The sequence below is a fragment of the Pogoniulus pusillus genome, chromosome 24 (assembly GCF_015220805.1).
Source record: "Pogoniulus pusillus isolate bPogPus1 chromosome 24, bPogPus1.pri, whole genome shotgun sequence".
Taxonomy (NCBI): domain Eukaryota; kingdom Metazoa; phylum Chordata; class Aves; order Piciformes; family Lybiidae; genus Pogoniulus; species Pogoniulus pusillus.
In genome coordinates, this window is record NC_087287.1 from 7,829,300 (window position 1) to 7,842,795 (window position 13,496).

Genomic DNA, 13,496 nt, shown 5'->3' on the forward strand with positions numbered 1-13,496 from the left:
CGCAGGACTCTGCTTGACTGGGCAAGCATGGTTAGCAGCTGAGCATTCCTTCACAGCCAGGGGAAACCCCCTCTCTGTGTTTTATACCACACATGGAACTGGTCAGGACTTCCTCAGAAAAAAAGTGACCAGAATGACATCCTTCAAGAAGGCACCCAGAGCCCCATCTGAATTGACAATGTTGACATTCTTCAAGGATGAAGAACCCTCTGACCTTCTGGAGACTTTGCTGCTAATGAAGCCACTCTCAGCTTTTGTTATTTGCGATCTGTTTCTTGAATACCTGATTCCAGATGCCAGCTCTTATCCTGTCTGTTCATGTCAGGGAGCTGCAGTTCACTCCATGGAACTATCATCAAATTCCTTTTTTAAGAGAAAGCTTTTCCAAGGCCGAGACAAATCTGTACCTTTACATGTACAACACTGAAACCCAAGGCAACCACTTTTCATTCTGAGAAAGCTGCTAAAACTAGTATACATAGAAGGATATCAAAATGCTGTCGCTGAGGACTATGTCTGAGATTCCTGAAGGCCTTTTCCTGTAACTTTTCCTCTAAGAAGCACGTTCCAAGAGTTTTAATGCTATAAAACACAACACTGAGTTCAAACACACCAATAATCTGTCAGGTAGACTGCCACTGAAAGTTGTGTGTGGTTTTATTTCAACATATCAAGCACAAACAAGTTTCCCCTAACTGGGGAATATGACAAGGAATGTACTTAAAAATTTGGAAACATTTACATTGAAAGATAGCCCAGACTGGCACCACCACTAAGTATTTTAAGGCTGTATATATAGCAGTACTTACCACTTGGAACTACTTCAGGCCAGAAAAGAAAGGCTTAGTATTGTCCGCAGTCTACAGAAAATATTGCAAATCTTTAAAAAAATGGTGTAAAATAGGAAGACTATTAACAGAGTTGAACAATGCAGTGGCAAAACCCTTCCTCTTTCCTGACCTTCTGACAGTGAATGTGCCTACGACCAAACACAGGTACACCTCTACCCTCCTATCCTCCTCACCTACCCTGGGGCAGTGGGTTCCCCTCTACGACGCTAGAGTGAGATACTACAAACCTGCCATACAGCAAATAGTAACAATAATAAGTGACCAGGGCTTAGGAGCAGGTGTGTCTGATGTGACCCTCCATGGACACCTCCTAGCTCTGAAGCCCAACACGGGGCTTTTGCTGAATACTTCCCATTTCCTAAAAAGGAATGGCTCTAGGAAATTGTGCATATTTACAGTTCCCCTGGAATGGAAAATAAAACACATCCAGAGGGCCCCGGTCTGCGTGCGCTGACCAAACAGATCATGACTTAATTCCCCAGGGGTGGATTTTTTGAAGCAAGTGTGCTCCCTCCCGTAATTAAAGGCAGCTGGACAGGCACCATGGACATCAATTCTTTACAGCTCCCCAACTGCCCTCCCTCCCTCCCTCCCTCTCAGAGCTGTGACCCAGGCCCATACAGCCCTTCCAAGACGCCGAGTTTTTCTCATTTTGGGGGTACCAATACTGCTAGGTAATTATTAATTGCATCAGAAAATGAGATGAGACATAGAAAACAAATTGCACAATTAAAGCTACATTTGGCTTCAGCATTAAGGCCCATACAGGTTAAGAGGTCCTTGAAGATGTACATGTAAAAGGCAAAAATGACATAATCTGCAGGAACAAAGTTTTGCAGGTTCCCAGGTCCCTTTTTTAACCTCGTATTTCATCTTTCTTCCACCTCTGCCGTGTTGGTTCTAAAGTGCTTTGGTGCCTCGCTGGGCTCCTTGCGCGAGTGGCGCCCCTCCTGCAGCCAGTGATCGTTATTGCTGCCAAACGTAGTGACTTTATTTGAAGACATAATTAATGAATAGTTGACACGTAAGAAAGATGCAGAGGAGAAACCAACAGCGAGAGTCCAGGAGGAAGCTTTCAGAAGAGACCTTCCTGTGGAAGGACTTTTTGTTCAGAGCACTGAGGTTTCTGGAAAAGAAAGCAGCGTGTTTATTTGCGTGCCAGAGGGGTGTGTCAGCTTCCATCTGGGTGCCTAACCAGAGTCCCTCACCAGCAAGGATCCTTGGCCTTCTGAGACTCCTTCTGGGTGCAGCACTCTGCCCTGCAGGCTTTACCTTCCCTCTTTTTCACAGAAAGATAAGCGCTTCTGGCTGCTGCTGGCTCAGCAGACCATGCTGACTGGCATGAGGCAGTGTAAGGGCACAAACCCCAAGAAATCTCTTCTTCCACTGACAAACCCATACCCTAACAGCAGAGAAGAGCTAAAGCCAAATCACCAATAGTTCCAGCATCTAGACCTGGGGGGCCTCATGTGTGAGTCCACCCCACCAAAGCCTAGGGAGAGCTGGACAATACTCCTCATGCAAAGGGGAATCAGGAAGAGCAGATGAAGCAGTTAATACCTCTCCAGAGGAGGCTGCAGGACAAAGCCCTTTGCCAGCAGTAGGTTAAACAGGTGTGCTGAGTGCTTCCATCAGGTGGCAACTAGCAATTTAGACAAGAGGTGGGAATTCAGTGCTTGTCACCTATGGAGTCCAGTTTTCAGAGTGCACACCTGCACCTCTGCAGCAAACTGAGCAAATTCCTAACAACCCCCAACCCTATCTTGCCTAGCAGAGACTTGAAAGCCAGGCCCTGGCCCAGCCCCTCCCAACTTCTGCAGCTGTTTTGCAGTTGGGAGTGCCAAGAGATGCTCAGCATGCCCAGGTGATGCTTTTTGCCCTGTAAAAAGAGTCTTGAGAGGAAGAGACTTCCTACTGTTCCTACTGTGTTAAGAGGTTACTTATTGAAACAGTTGTTAACTGCATACCCACAGCTGATAAAGATGAGCCAAAGGCTACAGTGGAGGAGTCAAATGCCACAGGTTATTTTTTGGCCCATTAGAGCATTGATTTGATGAAAGAAGATGGTTACCTGTGTATATCCTGTTGGGCTCTCTGCAGGGATAAAACAGCTGAGTGGATTTCCTTCAGGTGATTCATTTCTTTCCCACACTGAGCACACAGGCTTTCAAACCCTGCAGCAGAGGATTGAAGGACATTATGTTTTATACCACCATCTCTGGTGGTGGGGATGAAATACAAACCAAGTTCACCCAGCAAGTGGCTGGCTGTGATCAAACTGTAACACCCAAGAGGGCCACTTTCAGGAGACAGTGTGGGAAGGAGGAGATGGGAACACAATCTTCTACCCTAAAGACCCAAGTCAATGGAATGGGTCTTATGACACTGGCAGGAGGAGATGGGAACACAGCCTTCTACCCTAAAGACCCAAGTCAATGGAATGGGTCTTATGACACTGGCCTGGGGCCCTTTCTTGGGGGTAATTTTCTCAAGAAGCAATTTTTGCAGCATGATCTCCACCTGAGGGAAGAGGAATAGAATGCTGGCACCTAGTAAAGAAAACAGAATAAGAGGAGAAGCTTGTTTCCTATCTGTTGACATGTCAGTCTGTTCTTCCAACCTGTTTATGCCAGGAATTTGGAAAGCCTCATTGGCAAGCATCGTATCAGGGAGAGCAGAAAAGCCAAATGGTGTCTGTGTTTGCCTGTGGTCTGTGGGCCCATGCTCTTAACTGGGCTGGGAAATGTCCCTGGGCTGGATCAGGGAATGAGGTACCGAGGGAGGGGCATTAAAGCCTGACCCAGTGATAGTCAAATACTTGCCATCATCATCCGAGAGCTCCTGCACCGACTCTGGCGTTGAACAGCTGCTCTCCGTGTTCTGGCTGTGGTTGGACGGCTGATCACTGGCTTTGCGGCGCCTGCAGTCTTTGGCAGACCTCTGAATAAAAGAAGGATCAAAAGAAACTCAGTCTCTGTCAAACTGAATCTCCTGTGTTTGTCTTTAAACAAAATAATTGAGGATGCTGGAGAGTATCTGTGAGATTGCAAAGTCTGACTGCTTTCTCAGCAGCTCCGAGTAGTTGGACTCCCGGCAGCTACTTAAAGTTACTGCACACATGGCCTATATAGAAGCATTTCCTCAGATGGTAGCATCCTTAAGACCACCATCCAAATTATTCTTGTTATAGCTTTCATGGACACACATTAGTGATGAACTTCACAGTTCTTTGGCTGAGTTGCATATCCAACCAACTAGATGTGTAAGAGAAAGAACAAAAAGAAGAATAACTTAGAATCAAAGTTCCCAGGGAAGATCTTTCAGAAAGTGCCTGAAGGGGTTAAACATTACAAAACTTTTATGCCTCATTTCCTGATGCACTTTAGAAAGTTTCTCCCTGCCTCTCAGATAGGTGAGCCAAACACATTGGTTCACATTTCTCACCAGAGGGTCTGAAAAGTAATTCTGAGCCTCAACTTTCCTGTTGTTCTAGAGACATTCAGATTCAGAGCACTACAGAAGAAAAGTCTGTGTATGTAGTAAGAAAGGAGTTTTTCAGTGTTAAGAGAGGTTATAACCAGCTAGGTCAGCAGCTCTACACTTACAGAGCATTTTATGAATGACATAGATTACTCCAAGGATGAATGCAGTGAAATAAGACATTATCATCTCTGTTTAAAGGAGAGGATGGAGGAAGGTTTCTTATTGAGGAAGAAGTGAAAAAGACAGATGGTAAAGACTGAAACTGCAGGATCTCAGTTGTGTGATCTAGATCTTGATCATATCCTCACTGCAGGAAGTTTTCTGCTTTGGAAACACCAAACAGTGAAATTCAACTCAGCCATGTGCAAAAGCCAGTATAAGAGTTACTGTCACTAACACTGGGTGGAAGAAAAATGCCCAAATCAACAGGATATCTCAACCCAGACTTTTTATTTGGAGTTAATGATGATACTGTTGCAGGTGTAGAGTTGTAAGCTATATCCACCCAAAAGAAACCTTCCAGCCTTTGCTGTGCTTACATGAAAATGCTGCCAGAAAAGAGCTATGTATCTGGACAACCATAAAGAACATTCAGTTGGCCAGAAGAGGCTTTTTACCTTGTGCCGTGCCATTTGATCGTTGATGCACGTTGTTTTGTGGTTTGTCATCCTGGGGGATAAGTGTCTTTCCATGGTCTGCAGTATCCCATTCTTCTCAAATTGGGCAATGTCATTCAAAGGATCCCAAGGTCTTAAACTTTTGAGACCAAATGGAAAAACATCAGAAAAGCAACAGTTCCGTGTCAGGTGTGTTAAAAGCAACGCAGCAGGGTAGGTATTTACCCCTGACAGGAACCTGAGCTTCCGCGGATGCAGTGTGAGGTGTAACAAATACTTCCCTCTACATTCCCAGCTCTTAGCAGTAAATGAGGGGGATTGTGTCCAGGGCCTTCACCCTTCTTGCCAGGGGAGGACAGTAGAGTTGTCAACTCTGCTCTTACAGTGCAGAAAAGTTCTGCTCAGTAATGCCACATTTGCTTGCAGCCACGGGGATCTGTACCGGTGGCACAGCAGATTTGCCATTACTGAGCCCTCACTTGCAGCTATTCCCAGTTGGTGACGGGAACTTGTGTTCTGGCAGCAACACGGAGCTCACAAAGAGCAGGCTCAGGGCACAGTTTTGGGAAGGGTAGGTCCTAAATTACAGGTATGTAACCTTGCCTGTACCCCTGGGGACTCAAGCAGTGAGGTCTGTGCATAATCCCCAGCCCACCACTCACTCCTCATATTTGTAGTGCCACTCGTTGGTGGTGGCATCGTGCCGAAAGAGCAGCGGTTTCCACTCTGTGCCGTTCTCCCTCCGCTCCCGGGCAGCATTCCTCTGCTCCTCTTCCAGCACAAACTTCTCCTGTGTCGCCTTGTGTTGATCGCCTTTGTTTATTGCACTGGTAACGTGCTGCCAGAGCCTGGGAATAAACAGGGAAGCAAGTTAAACCACCTTAAACCCAGCAATGTGCTTTGCCAGCTGGAACCTCAGAACAGACACTTGTCAGGTCTACTGACACTTCAGAGGAAGTGTAACAGGATTGCTCAGCCCCAGTGTTGGCCGATGAATTCAAGGGACGTTAGGAGCAGGGCAACATTGAGTGCTGTATGCAGTGAGCAGCTGAAGGACAGGGGAACTCCCCCTTACATAACGTCACCCACAATATCCAGTACAACCTCCAGTGCTGTCTGAACGAGCCATAGGGCAGTTATGCTCAATTCACTGAGGTCAGTGGCCTTTTTAGGTGATTGATGGAGAATCTGTTATCTTCCTCATGCTTTCAATCATTTACGTTTGGGAGCCTTTGTGTTAAATGCCTGTCCCTGAAACAAAGGCTTTACATTTAAAGTTTGGAGACACTGCAAAAGGAGTTCATGTGGGTGCCTGGGAGCTGCCCATTGCAATGCTGTACTTCTGTAGAGGACCAGCAACCATATCTATTGGAAGCTGATTCAATCGAAAGGAATCAACACATACTTGTGCTCACAAGCTCACACTTTTTTTTTGCTGCTGCAAAATACATCTGCCACAGGATGTTTCACTGTGCCTCTGCCTGGAGGGGAGGGTTCAGCTTTTGCAGCAGAAAAATCCTTGCTAAAGCCAAGCTGTGATAGATCTCTCCACAGTTCCTCTAATCAGAGCACTCTTATCTTCACTTCTGAGATGAGCAGCTAGTCCTCCCAAAACACTACTGAGCAGTTTAGTGGAGATCCAGGCTGTTCCAGCATTCCCAGCTCCACAAAGCACCAGCCCCTCATTTAGAAGATGAATACATTACTGCATTTAATTTGGAACTTGCTGTGAAGCTTTTAATTGAAAAGAGATACCAATGCTTTCACTGTGTTTCTGTCTTATCACAACACTTCCAAAAGGAGCAGCCTCTCAATTGAAGGCAGAGGAACACTTTCCTGTCATTTTTGACAAGTCACTCCCATTTTCCTGCGCATGAATCTTTTCTCTCAGAAACAAAGGAATGAAACTCAATTCAAACTCAGAGTGATGGAAGTGGGGAAGGAGTAAAAATAACAGCCTGAGAAAATACTGCAGTGGCCTAAGGAATCAGTGCTAAGGAATGTGTTGGTGCAAAGAGCGAGTCCTCTAATTCCAAGAACCTCAAAGGGACGCACACAGAATGGTTTGACAAGGGCAAATTACTCCATCAAGAGCTGCATGTGTCAGACAATGAGACCCTCTGTGGTGAGCCACATAATGGCATGAGCTTCAGAGCCCCTCCTGCGTTTGTGAAAGTAGGTGATTTTCAGCACTGCAGGGAAGACTCTGCGATTCAGGCAGAACATAACCTGGACTAGATGGTAATTTATTCATGTATCTGTGAGAATAGGGAGCTCGGTAGAGTGCGCATTAGGGATCTCCAGAATTTTCCCCTTTGCCTCCTTCTCTGGGGTGCAGGTATCACTATTAACCTCTGATACAGCAAAGGGAGTCAGCCCTGCAGTAAAACAGAGCAATAGAGATTCTTTGTCCACAACAGCGAGGTTTCTTGTCTCCTTTCAAAGAATCTGTTCCAGGTAATAGAGGAATGTGCTGCAGTCTGCTCTGCTCTGTGACAGTGGCAACTGCACAACTCCAGGTTATAAATGCAGGCTTTATTGCCTAGAAGCCCACTGATGTCCAGAACAAACTAAATCACAGAATGTTCATGTGCTTTTATTATTTTTGTGCAGTCTCTTTCTTTACCTATAAAAACAGGAACCTTCTTAGTGCCATGTGATGCCACATCAGATGCCCACAGGGCCAATGCAATGCAGAGCCAGGCAGCAAAGTGCATGACTGGCTTGAGATGTTGTCTGGTACTGGCTAACCATAGTGGTGAGATAGGAGCACTAGCTAGTTTGATGCCAGTGTCACATGGCATTGCTCTAGCTGTTCCTGTTTGAGAGCTGTCTTGAGGATGCTTATTTCATCAGGTCATTCATTCCAGTTCCTAAGTTATGTGCCAGGATTACATTTTTAATCTAGATTACCCTGAAAAAAAAAGGTGCAGATTTCTTTGGAGATCTCAGCTGACATTATGAGACAAGGCTAAACATCTGTTTAATTACATTCTCTCATAAAATCCTGTTATGTGGTTCCAACCTACTGCTCTGCTCATGCCAGGACTTGATTCGTGCACCTCGTTTAAGAGCCTGTGGTTGAAACAATCCTTCTTAACAAGACATCCAACCTCAGATTGACATCTTGCTCTTCTGCAAAATGTTCCAGCAGCTACAGGGACTCAGTTCACAATCTCTGGAGTTCAAGAAGAGTTGCTATTCTAGCAGATAAAACGTAGCCCCTACTATTTCTCAGCCCAGCTCCCTGGTTCTTTCAGAGCTACACTCCATGGAAATTCTCCAAAGTTAGTAGACTGGAAAAAAACAGGTAAATGGCTGGGTAATATGTGCAGGCACAGCAGGTCACTGCCTTTCCAGACTGTGCTGAGAAATTGGAGCCTTCTAATTACAGCCCCACTTCCAGGGGGGAAGTGATAGCAGAGCATTCCCCAGAGCTCCTCACCTCTCTGACTCAAAGTCCGTCTGCTCCTCAAACAGCACAATGTGGCGCTTCAGCCTCTGCCTTCGCACCTCACTGGTCGGGTTCCAGAACATCTCTGTGTTCCCATTTTTCAACTCATTTATATGCACTTCTCCATCCTGAGAAGGAAAATTAAGTGAAAAGGTTAATGGCAATCAGAAGCACGAGGCAGAAAATAACCCCAACAAATGGGAACTGCTCCTGGATGATGGGTTTGGTTAGAAGGCTTCTTTCCTCCTCTATCCCATTAAATCTCAGTGAATGCTTCCTGGAAGTTTCTAAACTGAGTAAGGCAAGGCACTCCTGGAAACACTGACTGAAAGAACTGGAGGAGAATTGGGAAAGGAGCTGCCCCCTTTTCTTAGTCTTGTCCCCAGACTAGAGTACTCATAGAAGCCCTAAAACACTCTTCTTTCCCCACTGCTGCTCCCAGGTGCCCGGCACATAGACACAGATCCTTAGCTCCTTTTCCAGCCTTTCCTCCAGTCTTCAGTGCTGAAATCCCCTGCAGACCTTACTGCAACACTATCCTCTCTAGAAAGGAGCTAAAGCTGAGATGATTTTTCACTTCTGTTTCAATTTATTCAGGTTTTTCTATTATTGCTCCTGAATTTCAGCTAGCACTTCAAAATGCCAGGGATCTTATTCCTTGCCAATGTGATTGGCAAGCAGCTATGAAGCAGCAGTTCTCTGGTCTGAGGCTGGCCAGACAACACTGCTGTGTCCTTGCCTGACTGAGCTGCCTTCCAGCCTTGCTCTCAGCTGCAGCAATGCCAGGGAGCCAGACGGTTAGTTTACAGAGCCTACAGTGAACAGCACGATGCTGACTGCAAGTGGAATGAATCAGGGGATTACAGCTGCTCACCAGCATGTGCACTGGTGCCATTCAGCTGCCTGGATGCAGTATGAGTATCCAAACCTTTCTTAGGTCAAGGCTTTTGGCTTTGCCTGTTGCTGCCTGATTTCTCTGCATGCCAGCTATTGCATTTCTCCTCTGGCACAGTCCCTTGATTAATATCTCAGAGTCCACCTCCCACATCTTCAGCTGTGGAGCTCCTATTAGAAGAGGTCTTGAGGGACCCTCATCCTGTCTCGAAGTGTCCTTCCCCAAAGTTTCTTCTGCCATGTTCTGAGGTGCCAGTTTCAGGACAGATATCAGCTCCCCAAGAGCTCCCAGCTTTGCATGGGAAGAGGCAGGCAGGCAGACATCTCTGAAGGACATGTATATAAGCTCTCTGCTTTGATCCTGAGGCTCAGAAACACTGAGATTTGCTTCCCTTCTTTATTTAGGTGGCTTTTCAGGTCTTGAGGCAGCCTTTCAGCTGCAAGGGTTTCTGTCAGGAAACTAAATGGTGCTAGAGAAAAGCCCGCAGAGCTCAGGGGAGCAGGCCAATACTCTCAGCAGGGAGGTAGGAGAACAAACAACATCCCTACTGCTGCACAGCAGCTACTCTATTCACAGCATGCAACTCCAAACAGCAGCTTATGGAGCCACCCTTTCAAAGCCATTTAACATCTTTTATACATCACTTTAATTTTGTGCACCACAACCAATCAGCACAAAGAATAAGGGAGGAATAAATTATTTTCAGGCTGGTAAAACCCAAACAGAGAAGGCTGGAAGCTGAGCAGCCCGCAGTGTGTGCCTCTGTGCCCCAGGGGAGCCACTTGGTCACACGCTCTGGAGGAAGGCGTTTGCAGGACCCACCCCAGATAAGGTACTTCACAGCCCAGCACAATTCAGGACTGCCAGGGCTCATCCTGCAGCAAAGGGAAAGCTACCCATACACAAGGGAACAAATGTCCTTGTATACAACTAGGAAAGATGAACTATCTGAGGGCACAAGTCCAGTACCAAAGGCTACCCTGTGGTTAGGACCTCACTGTACTAAGGGCTTTATGCAGCCCATTCCACCTGACCTACTTTAAGTACCTCCTTTAGGACGAGACAAATCTTGTTGCAGAGTGACAATTTCTATGGACTGGAAAGGGATCATAGGTTAACTATAATGAAGATGCCTAAATGTAGCTGAGATAAATACCTAAGTGTCCAGCCCAAAGCCAGGGCTCACTGTTTTGGCCTGAGTTACGTGGAGTTCCCAGCCACAACTATGTACTACATCCTTCACCATGCACCTTCATTCTTGCTGTATTTTGGGTTAAGGAAGCCTTTGAGTGGTTTACTTGTGGATATTAGGTGTGCAAAGGTGCTAGCAGCTCTGATGACTGTTCTGAGCTGCTCATACAGACAGACCCTCATCAAATCTACATTTCTGTCCTTCACCCCATGAACAGAGGAATAACTGCCTTTTGCCACAGAGGTTTGCTGTGATAGTACCTGTGCTAGTTTGAAGCAGGCCAGAATGTTTTGGTGAAAAGAACTAGATCACAGGCTATGAAAAGGAAAACAATGGTTATGTCTACTCCCCTCACAGTCTCACTGAGAGGTATGGGAACAAGAAAGTAAACATTATATAACACTTTCGCCATTTGGTCTTCACTCTTGGGCTGGGCTTTGACTGAGCTGCATCTCCTTAACCTCTCCTGCCACTAACCTTGCTCCTTAACCTCTTGGCTGAACCTCTCTTCTTCCTTAGGATTGGGGTAAGGTTAAGAGGGGCAGGGGGAAGGTGCAGGGGTGCTTGAGAGCCCCTCCTGGGGACTCAGGTTTCTGGGAGGGGAGTTGTGTTTCTCTATTGTTTTTACATTGTATATTTCTGTATATAATTGTATATACTGTAAATAGCTGCTTGTATATTGTGCTAGCTGTAAATAAATAGCTTCATTTATATTCCCAGAGCACGACTGAGTTAGCTGGGGTACCTTCTAAAGTGTGGGGGGGCGGGGAACACCCAAACCACCACAGCACCCAATTTAAAACCCTGTGAAGTTCTTCTCTGATACTCTTGTAGCTGGAGAAGCACCAAACATAGCACAACAAAAGGAAGCCTCACAATTCCCACAATCGCACATAAGAGAGACAAAGTGTCTGCTGCCCTCAGGGCTTCTCCTAAGTGTGAGACCCTGGGTACAGAGTCCCTTGTTTTGACAGCAACCCTCTTCGCTGGTGCCAGCTGCGGCCCAGGCTCTGGCAGTGCAAGTGTCACTGGCGCGGCAAGCGCCTGAGACTACGGAAGCGTGAGCCGGAGAGGTGTAGGCAGGAAGCTCCGCTGGCCTGCGCTCCCTGGGGCTGGTGGGAAGAGGCAGGATAGGGCTCCAGCGCAGGGAGCCTGCCAAGGGCTGCCAGCGCTCGCAGGCTCCCCGCTGGCACGCACGCTCCCGCCGCCAGCACGCCGGCTGTTGTGCGTACCCAGTGCCCGCTGAGGCTCGCCAACACCTCTTCTCCCGATTTAATCTTCCCGGAGATTTGATTAATGCTGGCGCTGCCGCCGAAGAAGGGCTGTTGGGGTAGAAGAGAAACAGAAAATACCAGTCCAGTGAGAGCAGCGATGCAGCAGGAGGGAAGGGAACTACAACCTGCTTGATTTGCACTATTTCTGGCGACAGGCAAAATGAATTCTAACATGGGGTTTGCTGTCTAGCATTGTGCCTTCCTTTTGTTTGCAGTACCAAAAATCACTGTAGGAGCTGCAGGAAGGGAAATAAGCCTTCAGGTGCATTAATATTCAGCAGTCCAAGGCATGTCTTCCTTGCAAACACTTCTTGACAGCTTGGCATCAAGTTAAGTGTACGTGGGCAAGTCCTTCCCTAGTCCAGAATGGGAATACAGTTTGCACCCTTGTGCTTGCAGCCTTGTCCAAAGAAACGGAGCAGCACTAATGCAGCTGGTGACTTTTCCTGCTTCTGAGGCAGCAACAGCAGTGTGACACTGCTGATGGCTGCATCTGTGTGAAGTCTCTAGACTGAAGAAGCTGTTGTCAGCAGCAAACAAAAAAAGGAAAAAGGGTATTTCCAGAGTCAAGGAAAAGATTCTCAGAACAATGGAAAATTCCATTCACCTCCTGCCTGCCAAACACAGGAAACAACAGTGAAAGCGTGACCAGCTCTTTCATTTGTACCACACGTTTCTTCAGACATTTCTGCAGCTACTTTCCAAAAACATCTGTGCAGAGGAACTATTCTTTTTCTTTCTTTAATTTCCCACAGCACCCATGAAAAAGGAAATTACAACTATCTGAAGAATCAATATATGCAATCCAGCAGAGAACTGGTACACATCCAAATTAATAATGAAGTTATGGGATTTACCTTCAGCTTCTTACAATTTTACTGAAGAATATGGCAAAGCACTATTCAGAGCAGAGCATGTAATTAAACCACAGGGACATTTCTGAATCATCTTTGGACTAAGCATATTGTTTTCAGCCCAGAAAAGAAGGGTCTGTGTTTTAAGCTCTTAAGTGTTGGTGGGTTTGAGATGATGCCGACTAAAGACAGGGAAATGCTTCACTGTCTCAACACAGTATGGCAGGCCTGTGAGAAGAATGGGATTTAAGGACAAGTATATGCAAACCTCAGAAGTACCTCAGTTAGCTTTGTAAGGGCAAATAAAGACAGAAAACTATTATTGCTCCCCCCAAAAAATGCAGTCTGTAAAAGGCTCCCTTAGCTTCAGTAATCTCTCACATTTATGTTGGCTAAGGCTGCAGGGTCTCAGTTCTCAATTTTCATTTTATGCCCAGTTAAGAACTAGGGTTTTGGAGCAGAAGAGAAGTGGATGCTTCTTAAAATCAAGTTAACTGTCCAGAAGTTACAGGTCATGGTTTCCTCTCCCAAATTTTAACACATGTAACTACAGAACCCATTCAGAATGGAGGACACATGCCTCTCACCTTTAGCTTGAATTCCAGTTCTGCCCTGTGGTTAGTTTTTTCACAGTCAATGGTAACTTTCCCTCCCAGCTCCATTGTCATGGTACCATATAAAAGTCCTGAAAGGGAAAAGAGAGACTGAAGAGAGGCCTCAAGGGAAGTGATCATAGGATCATACAATGGTCTGGGTTGGAAGGGACCTCCAAAGGTCATCCAGTCCAACCCCCTCTGCAGTAAGTAGAGGCATCCTCAACTAGATCAGGTTATCCAGAGTACTGTTGAGCCTCTCCTTGAATATATTCAGGAATGA

At 46.3% G+C, this 13,496-nt stretch overlaps 1 protein-coding gene across 5 annotated transcripts in view; it reads right to left on the reverse strand.

Annotated features, from left to right (window-relative positions):
* Positions 1-639: 639 nt before the first annotated feature.
* The window catches only part of OSBPL5 (oxysterol binding protein like 5), a 173,233-nt gene continuing 160,376 nt past the window's right edge, over positions 640-13,496 (reverse strand). For all 5 annotated transcript variants that reach the window (XM_064163231.1, XM_064163236.1, XM_064163234.1 and 2 more), the window contains exons 15-22: positions 13,208-13,305; positions 11,725-11,814; positions 8,397-8,533; positions 5,614-5,799; positions 4,952-5,090; positions 3,674-3,791; positions 2,923-3,025; positions 640-1,977 (exon numbers count right to left, since the gene is read on the reverse strand). In XM_064163231.1, the coding sequence (XP_064019301.1) occupies positions 1,842-1,977; positions 2,923-3,025; positions 3,674-3,791; positions 4,952-5,090; positions 5,614-5,799; positions 8,397-8,533; positions 11,725-11,814; positions 13,208-13,305 (1,007 nt within the window). In that variant the 3' untranslated portion in view covers positions 640-1,841. The remainder of the gene's footprint in view (positions 1,978-2,922; positions 3,026-3,673; positions 3,792-4,951; positions 5,091-5,613; positions 5,800-8,396; positions 8,534-11,724; positions 11,815-13,207; positions 13,306-13,496) is intronic.